This window comes from Maylandia zebra, linkage group LG6 (assembly GCF_041146795.1).
Source record: "Maylandia zebra isolate NMK-2024a linkage group LG6, Mzebra_GT3a, whole genome shotgun sequence".
Taxonomy (NCBI): Eukaryota; Metazoa; Chordata; class Actinopteri; order Cichliformes; family Cichlidae; genus Maylandia; species Maylandia zebra.
Genome location: NC_135172.1, coordinates 26,866,418 through 26,890,193, shown reverse-complemented (window position 1 = coordinate 26,890,193; position 23,776 = coordinate 26,866,418). Strand labels below are relative to the sequence as shown.

At 41.0% G+C, this 23,776-nt stretch overlaps 1 protein-coding gene across 9 annotated transcripts in view; it reads left to right on the top strand.

Moving 5' to 3' along the window:
• The window catches only part of adgrl3.1 (adhesion G protein-coupled receptor L3.1), a 118,816-nt gene that overhangs the window by 39,700 nt on the left and 55,340 nt on the right, over nucleotides 1-23,776 (top strand). For all 9 annotated transcript variants that reach the window (XM_004564228.5, XM_076884958.1, XM_076884959.1 and 6 more), the window contains exons 5-6: nucleotides 16,121-16,230; nucleotides 22,782-22,796. In XM_004564228.5, coding sequence (XP_004564285.3) covers nucleotides 16,121-16,230; nucleotides 22,782-22,796 — 125 coding nt within the window. The remainder of the gene's footprint in view (nucleotides 1-16,120; nucleotides 16,231-22,781; nucleotides 22,797-23,776) is intronic.

Here is a 23,776-nt window from a genome sequence, read left to right as displayed (position 1 = left end):
AACAAAGTCACTGACATCTATCAATCTGGAAAGGGTTACCAAGCAATTTTGAAGGCTTTGGGACTCCAGCAAACCACAGTGAGAGCCATTATCCACAAATGGCGAAAATATGGAACAGTGGTTCCCAGGAGTCGCTGGTCAACCAAAAAGACCCCCAAAGCGCAGCGACGACTCATCCAAGAGGTCACAAAAGGTCAGAGTTTATTATTCAACAATAAGAAAGTTACTGGGAAAAATACCCCCCATTGGAGAGTTCAAGGAGAAAACAGTCACACAAAGACTTGTCTCACATTTGCCAGAAAAAATCTTAATGATCCCCAAGACATCTTTGAAAATACTCTGTGGACTGAAGAGAGAAACGCGGAACTTTTTTGGGAGGTTTGAGTCCCGTTACATGTGGCATAAAACTAACACAGCATGTCAGAAAAGGAAGTTCGCACCAACAGTAGGGCTCCCACAAACGATTATCTTGATAGTCGACTAGTCACCGATTATTTTTACGATTAGTCGACTAATCAGATCGTGCATCCATTGGACGTAAAATGTACAGCTTATCGCACCAGCCTGCATCTGCTCTTGTATAACTATCATTAGCTTACAGCTTGAAGTGTTTAAGGTATGTGCTAACTAAAAATAAAGCTAAGATGATAGTTTATTAAATTTTAATGAAATTTGCAGATTGTTTCAGTGAAGTTTAATAAACTCCTTGCTATCTAAAATATAACGGGACACCGGAGTATATTCTCGAGTATCTCACACTTCTGATAATCAGTTGTCTGCTTGACGTTTATTCAGCTGTGTAAAAACTATAACTTTAATCTCAGCCAAACCGATTTACTCAGGAACAAATAAAATACTAAAAAAAGCCAAACAATAACATTTTTAAGTTATCTAAGTGACTTATATATGTTTAACCTGAGTAGCGAAAGACGGCGGTGGGTTTGAAAACGATTTGCCGGGAGTCCGGTGTTCTCACGGGCTCTAGTGAGCCTTGCCCCCGGCTAGCTATCGAGCTGGTGGGTAACAGACGTCTCCGAAAACGTCGAAGCGCTTTTGAAAATATGTGGTGTCTTGATAAACTGAGCAGATATTTGAGGTTTACACAGCTACATTCTCGCCTGAAAATATGTTAAACGTTTATTTTGTGACCCAGAAAGAATAATAAGAGTAATATTAAAACTAACTAGCTCCTGCCGTTATTGGAAACTGAGCTGGGCTGCGCTATGAATTCTGGGACAGAGCTACTTCTTCTTCGGGGTTTAACGGCAGCTGGCATCCTTGTACATGCAGTGCTTCCATCTTCTGTTTCAGTCCGTTATTACACTCTTAAATCCTACTACTTATTCCTGCGTCTTTTGGGATCTTACAAAGCTTCAAACGACGCGTCGACTATTAAATCAGTCGTCGACGATTTTGATAGTTGACGTAATCGTGACTAGTCGACTAATCGTGGCAGCCCTAACCAACAGTAAAATATGGTGGTGGTAGTGCGGACCTGGAAGATTTGTTGCAGTTAATGGAAGCATGAATTCTGCTTCTACCAAAACATCCTGAAGGAGAATGTCCGGCAATCTGCTGTTGACCTCAAGCTTAAGCGCACTTGGGTTCTGCAGCAGGAAAATGATCCACCACACCATGCTCGAAATCCCCCCTTGTGTTTTTTTTCCCACAATACACTATATATACATCAAGTTCTGAATTAACTATGAATTTACCCACTTTCAAGAAGTTTACACCAAACAACAGAGGCATAAAATGACAGAACTGCTAAACTGTAATGGGGGAAAAGGACAATTGTGACGGATTATTTATAGAAACCAGTGTAGTCTTATCAGACAATGGAAGTGACTCAGGTGACACTTCTCCTGCACATCTCTCTGGTGTGCCTGCCTCCTCCTCTGAGGGTGCTGAAAGGAACACAGCAATCTCAGCGTCTGCTCCATGGAAAATTATCATTGAACAATAGGCTGTAATATATGGATCGTTTAAAAAAAACATTATAATGATATATTATGCCATACAGCATTTTATGTCATAATACATGGAGCTCACAAATTAAGGCTTCAGCAAATTTTCTTTACTTTGTAAATTTTAACAACTGATTTTTCCACTTTTTCTGTGTTTGTGAAAAATACAATATTTTATATTTGGGCTGCAAAATAATAATAATAGATTTTCATATCTCCTTTCCTCACTTGAGTCTATACTTAACACGAGTGAGTGCTGTTTTAGTTAACATCTAACATGTTCAGGTACTTTGCTCTGATTATCCTAACATTTATTTGGTGAGTAGCAGAATAGAAAAGAGAACCCAGCTTGTGATTTATTTTACCGGAAATGGTTTTTAATGCTGTTGTGGTCTCTGCACTTTACATATATTTTGTATTTGGCAGGTAGTTAGTTAAAGCTAGTTGGCAAATGATAGCATGACAAAAATAGCAATAAAGGGAAAGCACCGTGCTCTGTAATGAGAATGTCTGGCTATAAATAATTCATTAATGTCACCATTAGTATCTGGATTTTCCAGGTCCTGCGTTAATCTCACTTTCAGTTCTCTTTCTTGCTGTCCTATTATTTTCTCTCATCTTTTTTCCATCTCAATATTGCTGTCATCTTTCCCCGTCCGTCTCCCTGCTCTGTTTCTCTATCAAACCACCTGTCTGTGTCATGTGGTGGTGCTCTCATTGCGACTGCTTTGGCCTAGCTTGGTCTCTCTTCTCGCTCTGGCAGCTGAAGCTTGTGTGGCCACTTTCCTACAGCCCTTTCCATCCATAATTTATACGGAAGCGCGCTCACACACACATGGCTTCTACCACACACAGCATACACTGCCCAGGGGCTACACCAGACTTTAAGCTCCAATTAGCAGAGCCAGAGGCCATACTTAATCTTGAGGGATTCTCTGTGGAGGTGACTCAGACCGGAAACAACTGTTTATCACATATATTTGTGGTGAACGGTTTGCGAGTTCCAAGATGCGCGAGTCAGCCTTTGTGTCTACGTGCACAATACTCTGCAAAGCTCGGATATGCTCTTGCATACAGTGTGTCCATGTTTGGCATAAATGCTGACAGTGAATCTTTTAATGTGTGCTCATGCACATGCTCGTTGTGTGTGTTTTTGCATGTTAACGGGCATTGAAGGCTTCAATTTCGAGTTTGACCGGGGATGTGTGTATGTATATACTTTCAACTCTTCCCCATACTCTCACATCCATTTTCTTCAGTCTGTTTCAGCCTGTCTTGTTTCCACTCTCTCATTGCCTCTATGTCTGTATCGTCTCTGGCTTTCAAGCTCCGCTCAACTGGCTGATAAAATCAGAGCATGTTCCGCCTGCCCAGTGTTTCCTCAGTATCACATTCTCTCTTTGTTTTCCTCTCCACCACTCTCCAAGGCCAATGAGTGTGTATGTATGAGTGTGTGTATGTGTTTGTGAATGTGTGCATGTGTGTGTGTGTGTGCTAATGTTTGTGTGCGTGGATGTGTGCGCCTATACCACATAATTGGTCTTGATATCAAAGCCTCATATCTCCAGAGGGTCTCACAAGGCTTCTCAGGCAACCTAGAAAGGACCTGATACCGCTGCATTTCCCAGATTATCTCCCCATTGGGATACACTGGGTTGAAGGGGAAACGAAGCCGTGGCCATGAAAGTTACGCTTAATCTGTTTTAGTGATACAGTGGCCTCAGTTCAGTGACTCACTCTGTTTTATCAGGGTTTGAACAGAGGCACCTTTATTTGAAAACGACTACTGAAAATCCTTTGTTTTAAGGTCTCTGCAGCTTAATTATTTCTTTTTTTAGGTTTTACCTTTGATATTAAATTAAGGCATTGTGAGTATAATTCAATTTTTCATTCTTTGTTAGACTCACCCCACTGGCACTGCACTTCATACTTATTTTCCTAAATGTCAGGATGAATTTCACAGTACCGGTTAGTGCTAGGGTGTGGCTGGGTTGCATGCATATGTGTCACAAGTGACTTATATGAGGAGACATTTGATGGTTGAGTGTGCAGTTCTACACCGGGAGAGAGCTGCGAGCCAAAATGCCGAAGTGCCTTCAGGGATAGTGATTTATTCACATAAAAATGACTTGATGAGTTCTCTGGAGATGCTACAGAATTGGACCAAGTACCTTTCAGCACATTCTCTCAGATTTTCCCTCTTAATCTCACACACATGCATTCGCGCACTTGAGGCTGCAAGTGTCGATAGTGTGAAGAATGTGTGGACGTTACACACGGCCACACAAACTCTGTTTTGTTGCCTCTGCCACAGCTATCGTGATAGAAAATTACTTCTGGACTTCAAACAGGCTTTCCCTCGATACCTCCATACCACCTTGTCACCTTGTTGGCCCTTCAGCCTTTTTTTCCCGCTCTCACCTCTTTTTTTCTCGATTGCTCTCGTTTTCTCTCCCTTTCCATGCCTATTGAAGACACCTCTCAACACAAAGGGAAGGCACTTTGACAAGAGAGACAAGGGTGGGGAGTTGTTCTCCCTTCTCCTCTGTTCCCCGTCTCTTTTGGATGTGTTAAATAACAACATGCTTCATTTATTATTCTCCCATCTGTCACCCTCTTGATATCTCAATTTTTGTCACTCCATTCTTGGTATTTTTTTTCTACTCTCTCCTCATTCCTCAAATTGCTTCTCACCCCCTGTTTCCCACCCTCACTGTCACTCTTCCTTTCTCACTTACCATCTGTTTTAGCTTTCATTGGCTTTCCTGTTTTTCCATTTGCTTTTTTCTTTCCTCAACTCTGGGGAGAGATGAGGTTGAGGCTAAAATGCAAAGCCTTATAGGTTACATGTTTCCTGTCTTTTATAGTGAATTCTATATTTTGTCCCTGTTTTGAACCAGGATGCTAGGGGTTGACGGCCAGAGTGACAACCCAGGTCTCCAGATGAATCCTTCAGTGTGTCCCCAAAGATTCTAGGTGCACTATGGCTGTAAAAACACATATTAACACCACCACTGCGTACTAACATGCAGATGAAGGCACGCACATGCATATGTGAAAGCACGTGGCAGCTGTTAAATGCATACTCACACTCTCTCTTGCCCACACACATACTGCGCTCAGAAAGAAATAGAGAGTTTCTTCTTAGTTCTTAAGCCTGCTCAACTTCTCCTTCTCTTTAGAACTGCATCTAAGCCTTCAAAGCTCCAGGCTAGTAGTGTAGCATGTGAATGTATTTGTGTGCATATGTACTGAATATGTGGTTGTGTGTGAACATGTCCGAGTGTGTTCATCTTTAGCTGTATGCATTTGCATACGAGTCCGTATGTGTTATTGAGCATGCACTAGCAAGCTTGAACTACACACGTGGGAGACTCTAAAGCAGCCTCTGAAGTTCTTTTCCTTTGACTCTCTGAATTATAGAAAACCACTTGAATCGCAGACTGCAGTCTAGTGTTAGCTGTGTGCTGCAGTCTCAGACTCTCTAACCAGCAAACTATGCCATGCAGTCTGGCACTTTTTTCCAGGCATACCTGCACGTCATGTTACTTCTCCATTTGAATATAATCCATCTCTGTAAAAGCTGAAGGATAAGAAGAGAGAGCTGGAACAGATAGTGACAGAGGGGCAGATAAATAAATGCTCCAAACATTACATTAATCTAAAGCCCAGTGATTCCAACTCCAAAAACAATATGCTAAATTGAAGTTTTTCACCACAGAAACTGAGACTGTGACTGTGTTTCTTCTCTGGGTGTGAGATTTCTTGCAGAGGTGGACTCACCAGGATATTAACAATTATATCTTGTTATGATATCTATCTCTGACTTGCTCTGTCTCAATCTGTTCACTCTTCTTCTCTCCTCCCTCCATTAACTGTACCCTGCTTCCCACTGAATGAGGTCATATCTGGAAATGTCCTACTTAATGTGTATGTGTGTGTGTGTGTGCATGTTGGTGTATGAAAGTGTCTGTGCTTGTGCTACCACCCTAACATAGTCGCCACGGCTACAGGAGATGCCCTGCGGCACCCTGGGGGCCCAACTGTCACCCTTGCTCAGTGTGGTAATTAGGACCCACACACATACGTACGCACACGCAAACACAGATAGACGAATAGGAAAAGTCGTACTTAAAGACTGACTGATTCTGGCACACTGAAACACTGACAGAAACTTTCCCTCAGATATGTGACAGGAATGAACACACGGGGTCTTTTATAATCTTAACAATGATCTTGTTCTTTCTATTGTTCTTTATATATTCCTCTCCGTCTACCCACGCAAATATACTTTCACCCAAACTGACAACTGTTCTCTTTTCCCAAAACCTCTGTATTTCCACATGTCAAAGTCTCCACCATCTGACCCTGTTCTCCTTTCACCATAGCTCTGCTAACCTTCGTTATCATGCTTCACTGAGCACCAAAGCTGCATGGCTGCCTGAGAACGGCCTGAGACACCACACGCTTTCTCTTTTTCTCTCTTCCACACATGCACACAAAGTCTGACACATCCAGAGAGTAGCACGGCACGTGAATCAGTGCCTCAGACATGCTGGCGTGCTGTAGACATTGACTGACTACCTGACTGACTCGATACTTTGACGCTGACAGTGAAGCACAAATCCAAACCAGGACACAAGGAACAGCCCTCGTCTCCCCTGCACAAGCACAGCATCCCATATTTTTTTATGAGGTGAGGCTGACTAAATTATACTAGTCAGTTACTTGATGTAGCATTGCTCGGTCGTCTTGATGGTGATGGTGTCTTGCACGCTCCTCTGCGTCTCACCAATCAAGAAGACAGCACATCTGTCTGAAACACGCTCATCTTTTAGCTTTTAGGAGGATTTGGGGTTCGTGTAAGCAGGTGGTTTGGATTAAAATGTGTTGGAGTTGGAGGTGTCACATTTAAATTTAGAGAGATGCAAGGTTGGGAGAGACATAGGGATATCAGCTAAGGAATGTTACTAGGTGGAATCAGGAGAAAGACTCTCCGAGTGTGTCCTGGAATCGGACGACGTGGAAGTTGCCATGGCTACCGGTGGAAGAGGAAAGGAGAGACGGTGGAGCTCAAAAACTATACTTGGCAGGCAGCCTGCTCAGAAGCTAGAAGGGTAAAAGGGTTTGTTTGCCTCTGTTTATGATAAGACATACATTGTCATCATTACTATTATTATTAAACAGTCTTTTAGTTGTAATAATCATTAGTTATCCACACACATAACATATATCATACACTCCCAAACTAGGCCACTTCTAAACAATGAATTAACATGCATTACACATTCGGTCTCGTTCCACTTGGAATTATACTCATTTCTTTTTTTCTGACATATAAGAAATGGAAAAAAAACTAATATATGACATCTCTACCTGCCATACTGAAATCTGATAGTGTTGTCATCGTTTATTAAATCATATATTATCTTAACAATGTCACAGGCATTATGCAGACTCAGAAATGTGTGTGCCATTTGTCATTTGCATACAAATGGCTCTCTGTATGAGAGCAAGCTTACAACTACTGTAGCTAATTTTTAAAGAATGTTTTATCTGTTCACAGAAGTGTGTCAGTGGTTGATTTTGCTGACTTGAATGCAGGTTGTTGAATTGCACTGAGAATCTAAATTGTATTTAATGTTCAAGCACACTTTACATCCAGAATTAAAACAGGATGTTGAACAGAAGGCTCACTCTGCAGCACTTTTTATTGAATCTATGGCTCAGTCTTTCAGCTTTTCTCCTTTCGATGTAACAGATCTGTAGAGCTTTAAAGCAATTGAATGCTAATAAGACTGCAAGTTCTGAAAAACTGGATCTAGATTTTCTCAAGTTAGCTACGGATATTATAGCAGAACTATTATCCATCCATGCATCCATTTAGTTCAGGGTTTCGTGTATTAGAGCCTGTGCAGCTAGAACAGGGGTACACCCTAGGCAGGTTGCCAGGGTATTGCAGGCCTATAGCAGAAATACAGAAAATATTAACTACTAAGTTTTAAAAAACAGCACAGCACAATAACCACAGCTATTTAAGAGGTAAATTACATTATTGAGGCAATGAACTGCGGAACATACAACATTTCTGCTTTTCTTCATTTGCTGAAGGCTTTTGACATAGTTGACTATGCCACTTTGGTGGATAAACTATATAATAATGACTTTTCTGGGAATGCTGTCAGTTGTTTTTAAAATTACTTGTCAGATAGAACACAGTAGGCCCACTTTGCTGGATCTTCTTCCTCTTTTCTTCCCGTATCAAAGAGGCGTGTCCCAGGGGTCGATGTTAGGACCACTGCTCTTCTTGATCTTTGTGATACTTATCAAATGCTGCATTTATTTTTTATGCAAACAACACAGTTATCTGCTTTCATTCTCCTTAAGTGGTACAAAAAACTCAAATTTGCAAATCCAAGTGCATGCTGTTTTTAAATGGCAGAGTTAATATCTAATCTTCCTAAGATCATAACTGCTCAAGGGGCGTAAATTAAAACGGTACTAAGTGAGCTGAAATTTAAATTAGGTTTAATTTTTAGGAACAAAACCTGTTTCTAAGATAAGAAGAGGTTTATCTGGTGGAAGTATATAATATTATGTGTAAATAAAGTCTATAATACTTAAAATTAGATTATCATTTTTTATCAGGATACATTTCATATTATATCTTATTGTGCATGGATGAGAATGACAGGTAAACGAGCCGGTGCTTTGCATTTACAGGAGCTACACACATACAGCATACAGTAATAACAACATCCCATATTATACTGTGCATTGAATATTGTAAAGTTAAAAATATCACATGACACACAGATATAGGAGAAAACAGGAGAGAGTGGCATCCTCCAACCAAATATTAATAATGTAGCACATTTCAAAGTTTTTTCCCAGTAGGGAAAACAACGTAATTTTACCTGTGGCTTGTTTGACAGGCTGTTCGAGAGCTGACAGAAACACATTCGGGGACTGCCGAGGAATGTTTGTGTCTATGTGTGTGGGAGAGAGACAAAGAGAGAGGCAGATCTGTCATTTCTTCATAAGTGTGGTGTGGTGGGGCTGGCAGAGGATGTGCTGCATCTGCTTCACGATACCCCATGGTACACATGTGCTCAGGCTTGCACTAACACATATATAGGCGCCTTCTTTTGCTCCCTTACCTCTGTCACTCACAACACTAGCATCATTTTTCAATTATATATTAAATCACATTTCCTGTGCACCCCTCCACACGTCCTGCCTTTTGTGTTTGTCCTTTTAGGCATCCTTTCCCATCACTCCATTTGTCCATCTCCAAACAGGCCTGTGTATGTGTGTATAACCACATCAGGGAGCTAATAAAGTAGAAATGAGGCCAGTAGAAGAGGAATCTCATATGTGATGTGTGAGGGGGGCAGAGTGAGTGGTCAGCCTAACAGGTTTTTATCCTGTTGTGAGATATAGTGAATGGGCTCTATCTGCTGTCAAATGGGTTTTCCTGAACTCGCACAGGAGATGAAGAGCACTCTGAAATCATCTTCTGGGCTCCCCCCCTTACTTTCACAAACACAAGAATGCTCAACTCACACTGGTTAATTTTTGCTACTTTGTAGATTTCAGTTGAATTTCTTTATATTTTAAAAGCTCACAAAATGTATGTGATTTATTGCAACAGTAACCAGTGTTACAAATCATAGCAATAGATAAATTTGATGGGGTATTTAAGAACAAAATGCCGCTTCCTTTGCAACAGGAACTGGACCATTCTTGGTAGATTTCTATATTTTTGTCTATATTTTTGTGTTGAGCCATATCAGACTCTTCTATCATTGAATCCACTAACTGCCTGATTCTGGGTTTGTGTAGCTGTCCAGCTGTCAAAAAAGGAAAAAAAAAAAGAAATCCAGTCTTTCTGCAAGTTACGTCACAGTGTGGGTGAACAAGCTGACAAAAATAAAATGGTGACATTATGCAGACCACGAGTCCGTGTTGCATGCTTCAAGCTTTGCACAGCACTCCTAGGCAGATCTACCAGGAGATGTCTCAGTATTCTAAACCATCAGTGCCTCTGCAGGTGTGAAAAGAAAGAAGGAAAGATGCTCAATAATGCAGTTATGAAACATGTTGCAAAATCCTCCAAGAATATGTAAATATAAACAATTAGAAATTAACATAACTTATAGTTCTCGTTATTTAATAGTTTTTTCTGTATTATATAATAGTTTTAGTGTCATCACTGAGAGTTCAAGTTGTGTCTATAGTTGCATTAGGGACAAATGGATGCTACAAAAAGGCCGTATTAAAGTTTCTGAAATAGAGCCTGCTCCTTAAAAAGGTACTGCACCCAGTCACACCCTGTGCTGTAAACAACTGTGATGAAACACAGTACTGGTGGTAACGGCGATATTTTTACCAATTTTATTAAATTTTGCATTTAATGGGTCGAAATTACATTAACACACCATCTCCTGTTTTAAATCCCTGAACCTTGCAAGGCCAATGCTGACACAGAATCATCCATTTGAGACTTATCTATGTCCAACCTCCCTGAGCCACCACTTTTGAGTGGTATTCATTTTCAATATGTGATGATAGAGAGAAGAGTTTATGTCATATTTTGCTAACTCACATAAATGTTTTATTCTTGGCACTTAATTGTCCTTTTGAGAGCTTAAGATACACCACCTTACTGTATTATTTTCTTTGAGAAAATTGTATGGCTTTGAAGTGGCTGCAAATGAGCACTTTTCCACGATGGCAACACAGCTGCAAACAAATATTACATTAACACTTAGACATCCACTGTGAGAGCTCCAGCTTTTGGCATTATGTGTGCCTTAGCCAGAGGCATGAAGGGATACATGAGTCTTATCATCTTACTGATCTCTTAAACCTGAAATGGTCCCTCAGAAACACATTACCTGTAACATGTCGTCATTATTTGCGAATGTTTGGCTCTTTCCAATATTCTCTTCCTTGTAATAATCCTAATCCTTGTACCTGACCATTTTCAGAGGAATGGGTGCTTTACTGGTTAAGCCACATAACACTGACCTATGAATTATTCAAGCATAAAAAGGCACCTAACTCAAACGACTAACCAGGGTTGTCTACGCATAACAAACGAGTTAGCAAAGAAGCAGTTTTAAATGGTATATATTGTCACTTTGTCACTAATATTAGTGGTGACCAGAAACTTATTTGCATTTCTTTAACTGAGTCTAAGAAAAGGGCATAAAATAAGATTTTTAAACTAACAAGGTGATTCCCAAAGAGCTTTTAGCTGAAAAACTGGCATATCTCAGCATGATGTGCAGCCTTTAAAAAAATGAGGAATTTGAACAAGTGGAGAACAAAAAAAAGAAAAAGAGAAAACATCCTTAAGACACAGGGAAAATAATGACTGTTCACTGAAAGGTCTTCAGAAATAGTCTCAGTGGAAGTGACGCGGTCAAAAAGAAAAGACGCTTAAACAAGAAATGGACGAAAATGAGTAGCAACAGGTTTTGTGGAGAGCAGAATCTAAATATGAAATTTCTGGTTCATATCATCAATATGTATGGAGAAGATCAAGTAGTGTCTACAGCCATCTGTAAAAGAAGATGGAGTCTTTCTCGTGGTTTGGAGTTGTATTTCAGCCATTGGTGTTGGGGATCTTGTCAAAGCTGATTGAATCATGAATGCAGATATGAAATACAATCTGGAAAGCAACTGATTGGCAACAACTTCATTTTTCAGCATCACAATGATCCCAAACACACTTCCAATGCAGTAAAAGCATACCTGGATAGAAAAACACACAGTGGAACAGTCGGATTGGCTTTCCCAGAACATTACTGAAGCAGCGAAGAATCATCTTGACAGAGAATGAAACGAAAGGCAGCCAACATCCCAATATGAGCTCGGAAGGTCCTTCAAGGAACCTGGAAAACGAATGCTAAAGAAATTACAAGAACGCTTGTCAAAGAAATTTCAGGCTGTGTTGAATAATAAAGGCGGTCGTACAAAGTATTAACTTTCAAGACTGTTGGAATAGTAGAAAGTCAGTTTCTATTTCCCATTTTCCTAGAAAAACATAAAGAAATGAGTAGTTTCTATACATGTATGTCTATATTAGTCCAGTTCAAGTATCTTCAAGTTCATTTAATTGTTTTTTTAAGCTCAGTGGGTTTTTTTGGGTTTTTTTAGATTAATGATATTCAGAACGTTTGTGTGTGTTAAGCATGTTCACAAACAGTTGTAGATGACTCACAGAGTGCTCTGGAGTGGTTTCACTGTATTCGAACACTGATTCCAGAGGACTTTGGAGAAGCTTTATGCGTCACTCACTCTCAGACACTTCTTTCAACTCACAAGGATTAGTTCCCAGCTCTCTCTTGTTCTGTAATTATATAGCTCTTCAACACATCTGCATTCTAGCACACGCACACACTCACACACGCACAAACGCGCACACACTCGCAGACAAACACTCAAATATTTATTCCATTTTGCATCTGCTCACAGACATACATGCGCCTGCACATATGCATAAACATACCCCACACACGCTCCAACAGGCAGCGTCAGCCTCATCAAATCATCAGTCAGTTATATGAGGGATAGAGACAGAGATGGAGTGAAGGGAGGTCTGCCAAACAAAGTGAAAAACATCAGAGACAAGAACAACAGCAGCACCCACTGCAGCATAGCAGCTTTCTCTTTCCCTGCCTGCCACAGCTCGGCTTTGTTAGTGAATAGTTTGTTCGTGTGCATGTGTGTGTTGCACGTTGCAAGGAAGAAAGCCAGCGGGCCAGGCGGTATCCAGGCCACTGCCTTGTTTTGATGTGGTCATGCTAATTAAAAAAAGGAGCTTTTCTGCCAACTCTAAGAAAAACACAGAGAAAAAAATATATAGAGCCATTTTGGTGTTTGGGAAAAAAATAAATTCTAAAGGTGCGCGTGTGTGTGTGCGCATGTTCTGCATCTCCTCCATTAATCATGGGTCACAATGCAGAGAGGACAGGAATTGTAAATTTTTGCTGATGTTCTCGTGTTTTGTTAGGCTTCTGGATAAACATGTTGGCAGTGAGGAAATGAGAGTAATGTTGACAAATAAAGAATGAGATGGAGGTACTGAGAACATAAGGGAGTCTTTTTTGGACCTGACTCAGACTACTGGCTCAGACAGAATGGTGACGTCAGCAGAGGCTTTACTAAGGATGGAGGGATCGAGAGAGAAACAGGGGGAGGCTGGAGATGACGCCCTGAGGGAGGCGGGGATGAGAAAAGTATTAAGCAGGGAGAGAGGAGAGAAAAAGAGAGAACGGCAGCAGCAATAAGCGGCCTACCACATATATCTGGGTGTGACTTAGGAAACTGCAGCTAAGTGGGTTTAAGACAGATAAACAGACGGAAAAAACAGCCAGTTGGAATGAGAGACAAAGAAGGAGGAACAGTTGAGGAATAATTCCTAGGCGGGAAGGATGAGGACAAAGGCTGAAAAAAGAAATTGGTTTATTATCTTGGCTTAGAGAGTGTGGGGAGGAAGAAAAAAGGTAGTGCAGACAGAAATAGACAGAGAAAGAAGGAGTGATAGCAGAGAGATATAGCTCGCAAGAGAAGATTATGCCAAATCTTTGCTCGATAGCTTTTATTTAAAATAATAGTCCATAACCTTCAGTGCTCATGATTCAGCCATGAGAGCCCTGAGCCATTTTTTTTTTACCTGAAGCAGAAATATATTGACAATTACCTATACCCATGGCTACTGCAAAGCCTAACATGTCTCTCAGTTTTTCCTTAAACTCATTTTTATCTGTTGTTTTCTTCAGCCCGTGTTCCCTGGATCAGGCATACATGATTTAATGTAATTTATTACACTATATAGTGTAATAAATTACATATATATATTGATTTCAGTTGTTAGTTTTAACAATATGTACAAGAAACAGAAAAAAAAACTTGTTCGATTTTAATGTTTTCACTATTATGTGTTTTCTATAATATTTGTGTCTCATATTATGGTTTACTCATGAAAGTGGCACCTTTTTTGCACTTTTTGGCACAAAATAATTCTACAGGTGATCAAAGGTGATGTCACTTCCATGTGTAAATCATCGTGTGAGATATGGAAATCTTACAGGACTTAGACATGAAACATAAACATTTATGGGAATATTTTACTCCTTTTTTTTCAGACGGGTTGTCACTTCAGTGAATCGGAGAGTTCAAAGTGCCGCAGCCCACGATAACACATGCAAACACTCGAAACATAACATAACTAAGAAAACATTCATCGAGTTGACATCTCTAGCACCGCAAATATTTCCAGACACGAGCTCTAAGTTGCCCAGGTGATAAGAAGATAGATGCGTTTTGTGACTTTTTGAAGCTATTAAAGTTGGCTATTCATTTGTGCTTTCAGCAAATAAGCTTAAATTCACAGCAATTCCTGGCTGGCTCCATCTCTTTTCTTATATTGAGCTTTCTCAGCCACTGTGTCTCTTCAGTGTGAAGACATCATAACTAGCGGCTAGTTGTTGGGTTTTTTTTTTAACTTTAGAAAGTTATGTGAGGTCGTTAAAGGGAGTTTTGTGCTCTGATTCACCAGTGAGTGCCAGCCATTCGTGACCTTTGGTGGGTGCTGTGAGCAAAGTTGTGGCACTGTGTCAGTTTTGTGTCCCCTGCCCCCCCCCTCAGCCCACAGCTCGCACTGATGACAGGTGACCGATGATGAAGGTACCAGGGCAAGAAATTAAAAAGCACAGAGGCGAGAAAAAAGAGAGGAGGGAGAGAAGATGGGTGGGTATTGTTAGATTATGACAGACTTCACAACACAAAGACTTTGAAACCATCACAAATTCCAATAAACCCTCACGTGATCTGAGACACGCTGGTCAGCGAGAGACGCCGAGCTAAAAAAATTAAGGCAGTTAGTTCTTTCTAGGCTACATTAGTTCTCTGTGTTACATGTGAATATTGAACTAATAATAAAATTAGCTCCCATGAATATTTCATTATGCAAATTGTTGAATGGTATTGTAGGAAAAGTGACTTGGGGGGTTCTGTAGGCTCATTAAAAATATCTCAATGGGAGAATCTGAATGTTTTGAATGTAAATGTCTTCTGTATGACAGGTGTGCACAGAGGGAAAGAGAAGTTGTGCTAATTAATATGAAAGCATTTTAAAAATAGCTTTTTCTCATTTGTCTGTTGTTGCTATTCTTGTATAAGAAATATGTTTCAGTCGTGTGCTTTTGTAGCTCGTTTAAACTTGGAAGATAAAGATAAAGTGTGTGTTTTATGTTATTACATGCATGCATCATCATAACATATGCACCAGCAAATCTTTTGTGGTTGTGACGAGCAGCTTTGAAATGTTCAGTGAAACTGACACGTAAATGTCATGTATGTATTTTCACAGGTGCTCTTATACACACCTGTAAGCAGAAACCCTAAAAGACACACAGGGTATATACTACATCGTGTGCTGCCTTGCATAACCTGTGTTAATAAGAGTGAGTAATACTTACTTTTTGTGTGTCAGAGGAGAGGGCCCCCTGGTAATTAGAATTAATTATCTAAAGTCTGGGGCAAAATAATCTTAAAGGTATAGGTTATTGCCGTCAGTGCTTCACACACTCGTGCAGGTACACACAGACACCCACATACATTCAACGCAGAAGTGTCCTTGTGCCACAGCACTTCTGTATCCATTGTGGGCCACCTTTGTGTACAAGTGAACTCGGTGAATCCATTACTGTTATGTTCACTTCAGGTACCGGGTAAGGCCGTATCATCTGCTCTAGTGTCAACATGAAGGGTCCTTAAGCACAGAAGACTCTCGAGTGTCAGGATGACTCGGCGGATAAAATAGATCTCGCTCTACATTATATCACATGATATCAGGATATGCGTTTTGCGGCGTAGCGTGCTTGGGCTCCAGCTGAAAAAAAAAAATGATGCAACTCCAGTACAACAGCCCTCCAATAAATCCCGGCTCCTCGATGGCTGTGGTGTTCCGTTTTTGTTTTAAACCTTTTAGAGAAGGCTGATTCAGCTGCGCGATCATTTTGGAAAATGTAGTTTGTGGTGCCGCTGAATTGTATCATGTTACAGGTCTTTCAATTGATTTGTGGATGTTTTCAACTGACGCTATCCATCTATCCCATCTATCCCATCTATCTATGTAGATGCAACAACCGTACGCAGTGTGCTGTGGTGGCCGGCCCCGACGTCTTTCCCGATCCCTGCCCCGGCACATACAAATACCTCGAAGTCCAGTATGAGTGTGTTCCTTACAGTAAGTACCCTCTTGCTCTCTCTTTTTTTTTTAAATAGTTCACTACTCTTCAGTATATGAATAAATTGCAGTTTTTGTTATGCCAGGCAGCAGCATTCACAGCAAAAACTTCAGCAGCTTGATCCCACAGTAACTTTACGTGCAAGTTATAATTTTATGCCTCTCCCCCCCTGTGGGAAAGTCAAAGGTAGCAAGGATGAGAAACAAGGGCAGTCTCAGATGATTACAGATGGTGATGTGACCTTTGACCAGGTGGTAAGAGACTGAGAGGGGAAATTCACTAGAGTGAAACAGTCGTGCGGCTTTTTAAAAATCTTTTCCACTAGAATGTGGGTTACAGCTCGCTTCAGAACAAATGCATAAGGGATCAGCGTGATGACTTAGTGGATTAGATTTTTTTTTTTGTCCTTAATGTTTATTTTTCAGTACATTCCAGCAAAGTTAGAATGCAGCTGGTTGTGTCTGTTTAATGAAAAAGTTAAATCTCATGCGAATACCAGCCCCTCAGTCATTTCCCCATCACAACAGGCATCTACAGGTACTTTGTTCAGGCTGCAGTTGCATATGTGAAACCCACAAAACCGGACAGAAGTAAGGTGAAGCATAAAAGATGAAAAGGGAATGCATCAAAATGAAATTGCACCTCCAATGAAATGAGAAGAGGTATGTTAATCATTAAGTAAAAATTTCAGGTGAACAAAGTAACGATGCCAAAATATTATTTTATCAGCAAACGCCGCTTGATATTTTCAAACATTGCTGTCAGGTTGGATTGGAGATTAATTTTAATTGTTTTCTTCTTCATATTACCTGACTTTACAAGCCATGTCTGGCTTGTAAAGCTATAAACATGACTGTGGTAGAACAGTTCTAAGCAATACAGTCAAGAGGACATACAGAGTTGGAATTGAAAAGCTTATTTCTGCATTCTTTGTATCAAAAAGTCAATTTCCAAAGAGATGTAAAGAAGTTTAATTTTGCCCTCATAACCCACACATGCTTTATGCAAAAGCCCTCCTAAAGTAAGAAATAACAGATGCACTTTAGATTTGTCTACGGCCTTGGCACCGCAGTCCATACAGACGGCCAAGGTGATCTCCCACACTGAAGCATTCAATTATGTCTGGCTAAACGGCTCTTGCCTGGCGTCTAGAATGACCAGCAGATTAAATAATAGGACTATCAGAGCCCTCTCTGGAGCAGATGGAAACACAACCTGATACCTGCTTAATGCCCCACCACGCACGCACAGCACATACACGCAGGCATCAAAAAAGACTCTGCAGCAGTGTGTGTTTTCACTCGTCTCTCATTCATTCAAGACTTGTCTGCATGTTCCGTGTTTTTATTTGATATAACCGCACACCTGCTTGAAAATACAGCGCTCCTTATTTAATGGATTTGTCAGCGTAAAGAATAGTGATTTAAAAAACGACCGAGTGCAAAAGGAGATGAGTTGTGTTTTTGGATCTGATAAACAATGGGTCAGTCAGGGTAACAGTGTCCCCGCGAAAATACACAGTATCTGAAATCAAAGTCATTAGCGAGCTCAGCTAACAGAGGGAGGGATGGAGAGAGAGAGGTGATGCACTGGAGAAAAAGACAGCGAAGGAGAGAGAGAGAGAGCTTTTGACAGTACATTAGCATCTGCTGTGTACTGACTGAAGAGTTCAGGCTGGATCAGGTAGCTGTGTGATACACTACCTTGCTCGCGTGTGTGCTTAGCCATGGGAAAAGTCCAACAGGGGAAAAATGTGATGTATAAAAAAAGTGAAACCTTTCACATAACCTTCACATGGAATGGATCAAATATTTATAAAATCAATTCTTTTTTAAAAGTCATAATATTGCTTGTAACTTAGAAGAAGGCACTCCTGACATTTGGGCTGGAGTTTCAGTCGTCAACATTCACACTGGCGCGTTTGACACCGCAAATCAATGCTGCCAGCGGCATTGTCGTGAAAGATGCATTTTGTTAGACAATAAGTGATGAAATATCTGCAAAGTGTTGTAAATCAAGATGGCTCAACAGAGGAGGGGCTTTTATGATAGATACACTATATGATAGTGTAATGAAATTTGTTCTGAAATGAATACCAGCTGCATTTTTAATATGTCATCATTTATAAGCAGGCTTGGCTTTTGTGCGCTCAGATAACTATAACGTCAAGGGATCCACTCGAGCAGATCTCCCCTGATGCCGAGCGCGCTGGTGGCGGTGCTGTCTGTTGAGTGTAACCACCTGAACCCTTGCAGTCACCTGTAAGGCCAGGTGTTGCTTATCACAGGCCAGCCGCCACGGAAAGGAAATGAGCCGATCGACTTTAAAGCGCAGGCATGCTTTTCCTGAGCGCTGCCAATCGAGTAGAGTAGGTGCGTTTCCCTCTGCATAGATATAGTAAACAATTCTCAAAGTGGGTTGTAAAACAGGTAATTTAATTATGTGCGGTTCAGTTTTCAGGGAAATTTTGCTCCTCCATCTCGCCTCCTTTTATTTAATTTTTTTTCCCCAAGGATTTTTTTTGGCTTGCGCTACCCCTCAAAACTCCTCATCTCTCTCCACTGCACTGTAGGTTTTTGGCTGTTGTCCAAAGCTACAATCAAGTGCTGTCTCTTTCTCTCTCCGACTCTCTGTGGTACGAGTGTGTGGCAGTCGTGTGCCAAACTAGCCAGCTAGCTTTGGCAGTAATTAGCCACCTGTGTATACTTGCTCATCGCACTGCAGGCAGACTATAAATATCCATACATTAACACACCGCTGTACAAAGTACTTCTCCAAGGCAACTCTGGTGCGTGGACAGATTCAATCTCAGCAAATGTGTGTTGCTGAAGAGCAGACACATGATACGTATTGTTTCATTCATGTTCGTCCGTTAAAAAAGCCAGGAACACTTAGGATTATGTCTATCCGTTTCCTCATCTTTATGTGGTATACCCTGGCTCTCCTGGCTGCTGTTATGAAGCAATTAGCCTACTCCCACATTTAGTGTATTAATCAGAAAAGCCAGTGATATGTTATGCAATACCCATGCAGTCTATTTTAGACAATAGAACTTGGCTCAATAGGAAAGCTAATTAAAAGATAAAATCACCTTCTTGTCTGTCCAATTAAAGACTTCTGTCAGATTGGACCCTTGGAATAACTTCATCACAGTGACATGAGAAGCCCTGTTTGTGTGCGTCTGTGTGTGCTTCCTTGTGTGGGTGTGTGTGTATATGTGCATGTTTTTTTTTTTTGGGGGGGGGGGGGGGGTGCTTGTTCGTTTGTGTCTCTCTCTGTACATGCATGTACAGTATATGCGTGTGTGTGTGTGTTTATGTGGGCACATATGCAGGCATTTTTTTTGTTTCCCAGAGAGAGCAAGGGAAGATGGGAAAGGAACCAATGAGACAGAAGGAGAGACGGCAGAGCGACAGCTGAAACAGAGATAGAGAGAGAAATAGGTTAGACGAGGCCAGCAGACAGGGAACAGAAAGAATGAATTAACTGATAAAAGACACAGGGTGAGAGGTGGACAGGGTTTGGTTTGGGGGAAGTAGGAGAGATACAGAGGAGGTAGTGGGAGAGAATGAACGAGGCGAGTGGGAGGGGTGAAAGAACAGGATGAAATAATGCAATAGAATAGCGGGTGAGGATGAGAGGACAGGAGAAAAAGAATAGAATAATGAAAAAGAGAAAGAAAGTAGAAAACGTCTGCGCCCATAAACGACCTTGGGCTTTAGCTGGCTGAGCTTATTGGAGATCAGAGATGATAGTGGTAAGGCTGCTGTCGCCACTCGTTGTCTGTAGAAACACGCACACGGGCATGTCGGCGCCCCCCCACGCATACACACACATTACACACACTTGTGAGCACACACTGTCTTCCCTCCTAGACGAATACCTACTTAATAAACCATACATTTTCAATAAAAATGCTAATTATCTTTACACAGCAGCACAGTTAGGTTAACACAGCTTCTGTGTGTGTGTGTGTGTGTGTGTGTGTGTGTGTGTGTGTGTGTGTGTGTGTGTGTGTGTGTGTGTGTGTGTGTGTGTGTGCGGTGGGTGTAGGAGAAATAAAAACAGAAAACAGAGAAATGAACTAAAACGAAAGGCATGCAAGGTATGGGTGTAACGTTGTTTGTATAATTACAGATTTTTTCAGACCATTTTACTGAAGATATTAATGAATAATTACATGATTTTTATTAAATCAAACTAGTCAGGCGACACATCCTCACAACACACCGTTGCAGTTTGCATTATTGCTAATATTCATTCAAAGCCATGCTAGGAATAAATTAGTTGTTGTTTTTTCACAGTAGCTGCATAGCTAAATATTCAATAGTGCAGTCCTAGTGGTTTTTGCAAATGATCAGTCAAAGATACTGGATAGATAAAAATACGCCGCTACCTCTGCAGAATTCAATTATGAATAACACAGTGTGAGAGAAGATGCTTTCTTGTTGACGTTTTCTTGGAAACAAGGACGCGTTTCTGGCAAGTTGTCAAAGTCCATATTTTTCCCTCCTCTTTCTCTTTTAGCTACACTCAGCAGTTTAATTAGCAGTAGCACAAAAGACTTTTCATCTCTTGCATCATCTTGCATGCTCGAGCTGCCCTTGAGAAAACCTTGAGGTTTCAATAAATATCCGACCACCTTATATTCGCTCTGTCAGACCGTCTGCACTGGAGAGGAAAAAAAAAATCAATGACTGTTATGACAAACTTTCATTTCTTACCCTTGTCCTCAAGATTAAAAGAGAGATACCGCAGAACAACCCCGCAATGAGCTCACCAACAGAGATATCCATTAATCTGGTGAAACAACGAGCAGCAGTACAAATTGAATGACATTTGTCTGACATTTTGTGTGCCATTTGGTTTACTTGTTGCTGCCACACTTTTTCATTTGAAATCTATTAGTTGCTGGCAACCTTGAACTCTGTGTGTTTTCCTCTGTGTCTGCGAGGCTCCGTAAGAGCCTGAGGTAATGTGAAGGCCTCATTGTTTGGTGTCATTAATCCTCGTCTTCTCCACCGCGATGCCTTTCTTTGTGTTATTTATATGTACGGATGCCGGTGTGAGTGAGTGTGTGTAATATCCGTCCTGCACACCCCTCTGCCTAGACAGACTATCTGCTTTCTTTCCAAGATTTTCTCACAAGGGAACTGTTTTCTTGTGACGAACCTTTTTATATCTTACCTCGCAGGGACACACACACACACACACACACACGTGCACACGCGGATGTACACACTTGTTTTAGGTTTAACATGATCTTCTTTCGGAGATTGCTTATTTATCGGGAGTTGTGCTAAGCTGCGCCAGTTACCATGCATTTTTCATGAGCTTAGGATTTAATGGTTGCCTGTGTATGAAGGTGTGTGTGTGTTCTGTGTGCCACATGTGTTTGTGTATGCCTTGTGGTTGGGGATAAGTTTGGGGTTTAATGTAGTAAAGAATTAAAACATGCAGCATGCAGTATGTAGTGCATCTGTGATATATGTAAACATGTGAGGTCCTGGAAGTTCTTCCAAATGTTTTTCCTTTGAAGACTCTGCCTTCCTCTCCTCTCCCCTACCCACACCCACACATACACCCACACACACCTTTCTCATGGGACTAGTTCCATTCAGCAGGTCTCTAAGTCTTGAAAGACACAACGGCACTGCCTGCAGGATTACGTTTCTGCCGTGTTCACATTCCACTCAGTCCCTCTGGGACCAAGGTGGAATAGAATTCATATGTTTAAGAGGTTCCAGGCAATTGTGCACATTTCATTGCCGGGCAACATGAACAGTCCTCGCAGATTTTTAAGGATAATGCTTTGAATGTAATAGACTGGGAACCGGTGTTGGGATTGAAGCAAGCCAGCTCTTTTAGTATGCTCCTGCTTGCCCAAGAGATGCCTTCACTCTCATTTTCAGAGGCACACAAGATGACATGACATACACCAAGCATTAGCTCACCCACCGTGCACCAGAAAGCATTTTAATGTGGCAGTTTTGGCTGGTCCACTGAAAAACAATCCCAGTAATCAAATAAATTTTCTGGTTTTCATTGCGCCGCCGCTATTAGCATACATTAAAGAGCTCATTATCTCAGGTCATTTTGCATTGCTCTGTTTTGTCCTGCACCGGGTTGAGGACCACCGCGGACAGCGTGAACATGTGTGCTTCAGCGTGTTGTGCCATGCTCCTGTGTGTTTCCTCTCATTTTGTCTTCCCTCCCTCGTTCTGTGTCTGCCTTACATGTGCATCTCTGTCTGCCCACATGCGCGTGTGCAACATATGTGAGTTGAATACTGTCAAATAGCTTCCCCATTGCAGTGCAGTCTCCTCAGACGCTTATGTAATGTTATTACCAATCACACATGGAGAGCATCCTGGCACTCTCACAAGGTTAGAATGAAATATGAGGCCGATTATGGAGATCTGAGATTGTATTATCATGATTTCCTTATTATTGCATCATTAATCTATTTTTGTCTCTTGTCTCTATCTCTTTCTTTCTTGCTCTTGTGCTTTCTTTTTTTCTTCAAATCTTTTGCCTATGGCTGGTGCAGAAGTAGAACAAAAAGGTAAGTCTGTGAAGCAAGCACGCCCACATTCGCACATGCTCAAAATCCGGGATTGGGCGTCACTTTTTGATGCCAGCGCTTGAAGCGTTTTGTACCTTGTGGCAGCATGACATCTCTTTCATTGTCACTGCTGCTATATTAAGACAGCTTGATCTCAGCATATAGAAGCAATTTAGAACTACTGGTTCTCATTAGACACACTCCGCTCACGTTATTCCACGGTATGTGTAGAATGCTTCTTAACCAACTCTCCAATGGGCCGAGCACGTTTTTGTGACGAGCCAATGATCAGAGAGTTACGTGGACGTTTAATATTTAAAATGCTTCCCTCATGAAATGAAAACAGATAGCCAGTGAAAATTCAATCAATAGTCAGAGCCTCATGCGTGGGATCTGGAATTATATTATTTGAGAGAATGGGAAAGCCACAGTGCACATCTGGCAACTCTATGTGGATCTGCTCTGTACACACACACACACACACACACACACACACACACACACACACATATATATATATATATATATATATATATATATATATATATATATATATATATATATATATATATATATATATATATATATATATATGCATGCTTATGTGACAACATTCCAGTTGAATTACAAAGGTTCCAATGACTCTTGTCGCACTGGCTTCCCAGAATTTACTACTTCTCCCACATCCCTCATAAAACATGACCCCAGTATTCCAAGAGGAGAATAGTGAGCGTGGAGTGGGAAAAGAATTATTGTAACAACTGCAAAAACAGCAGACAATAAAAGATGTGTTTGGTTCTACAGTTGGTTGTTCCTGACAGAAATAGAAAGGGAGAGAAAGGAAGAAAGCTGTGAGACTAATGAGGAGCTGAGGAGGGAGGGAGAAATGGGAATAGAGGGAAAGGGTGGAAGTAGAACAAAATGTGCCATTTTCTCTTCATCTTTTCGCTGTGAGAGTATCGTATTATCTGTTGAATAGA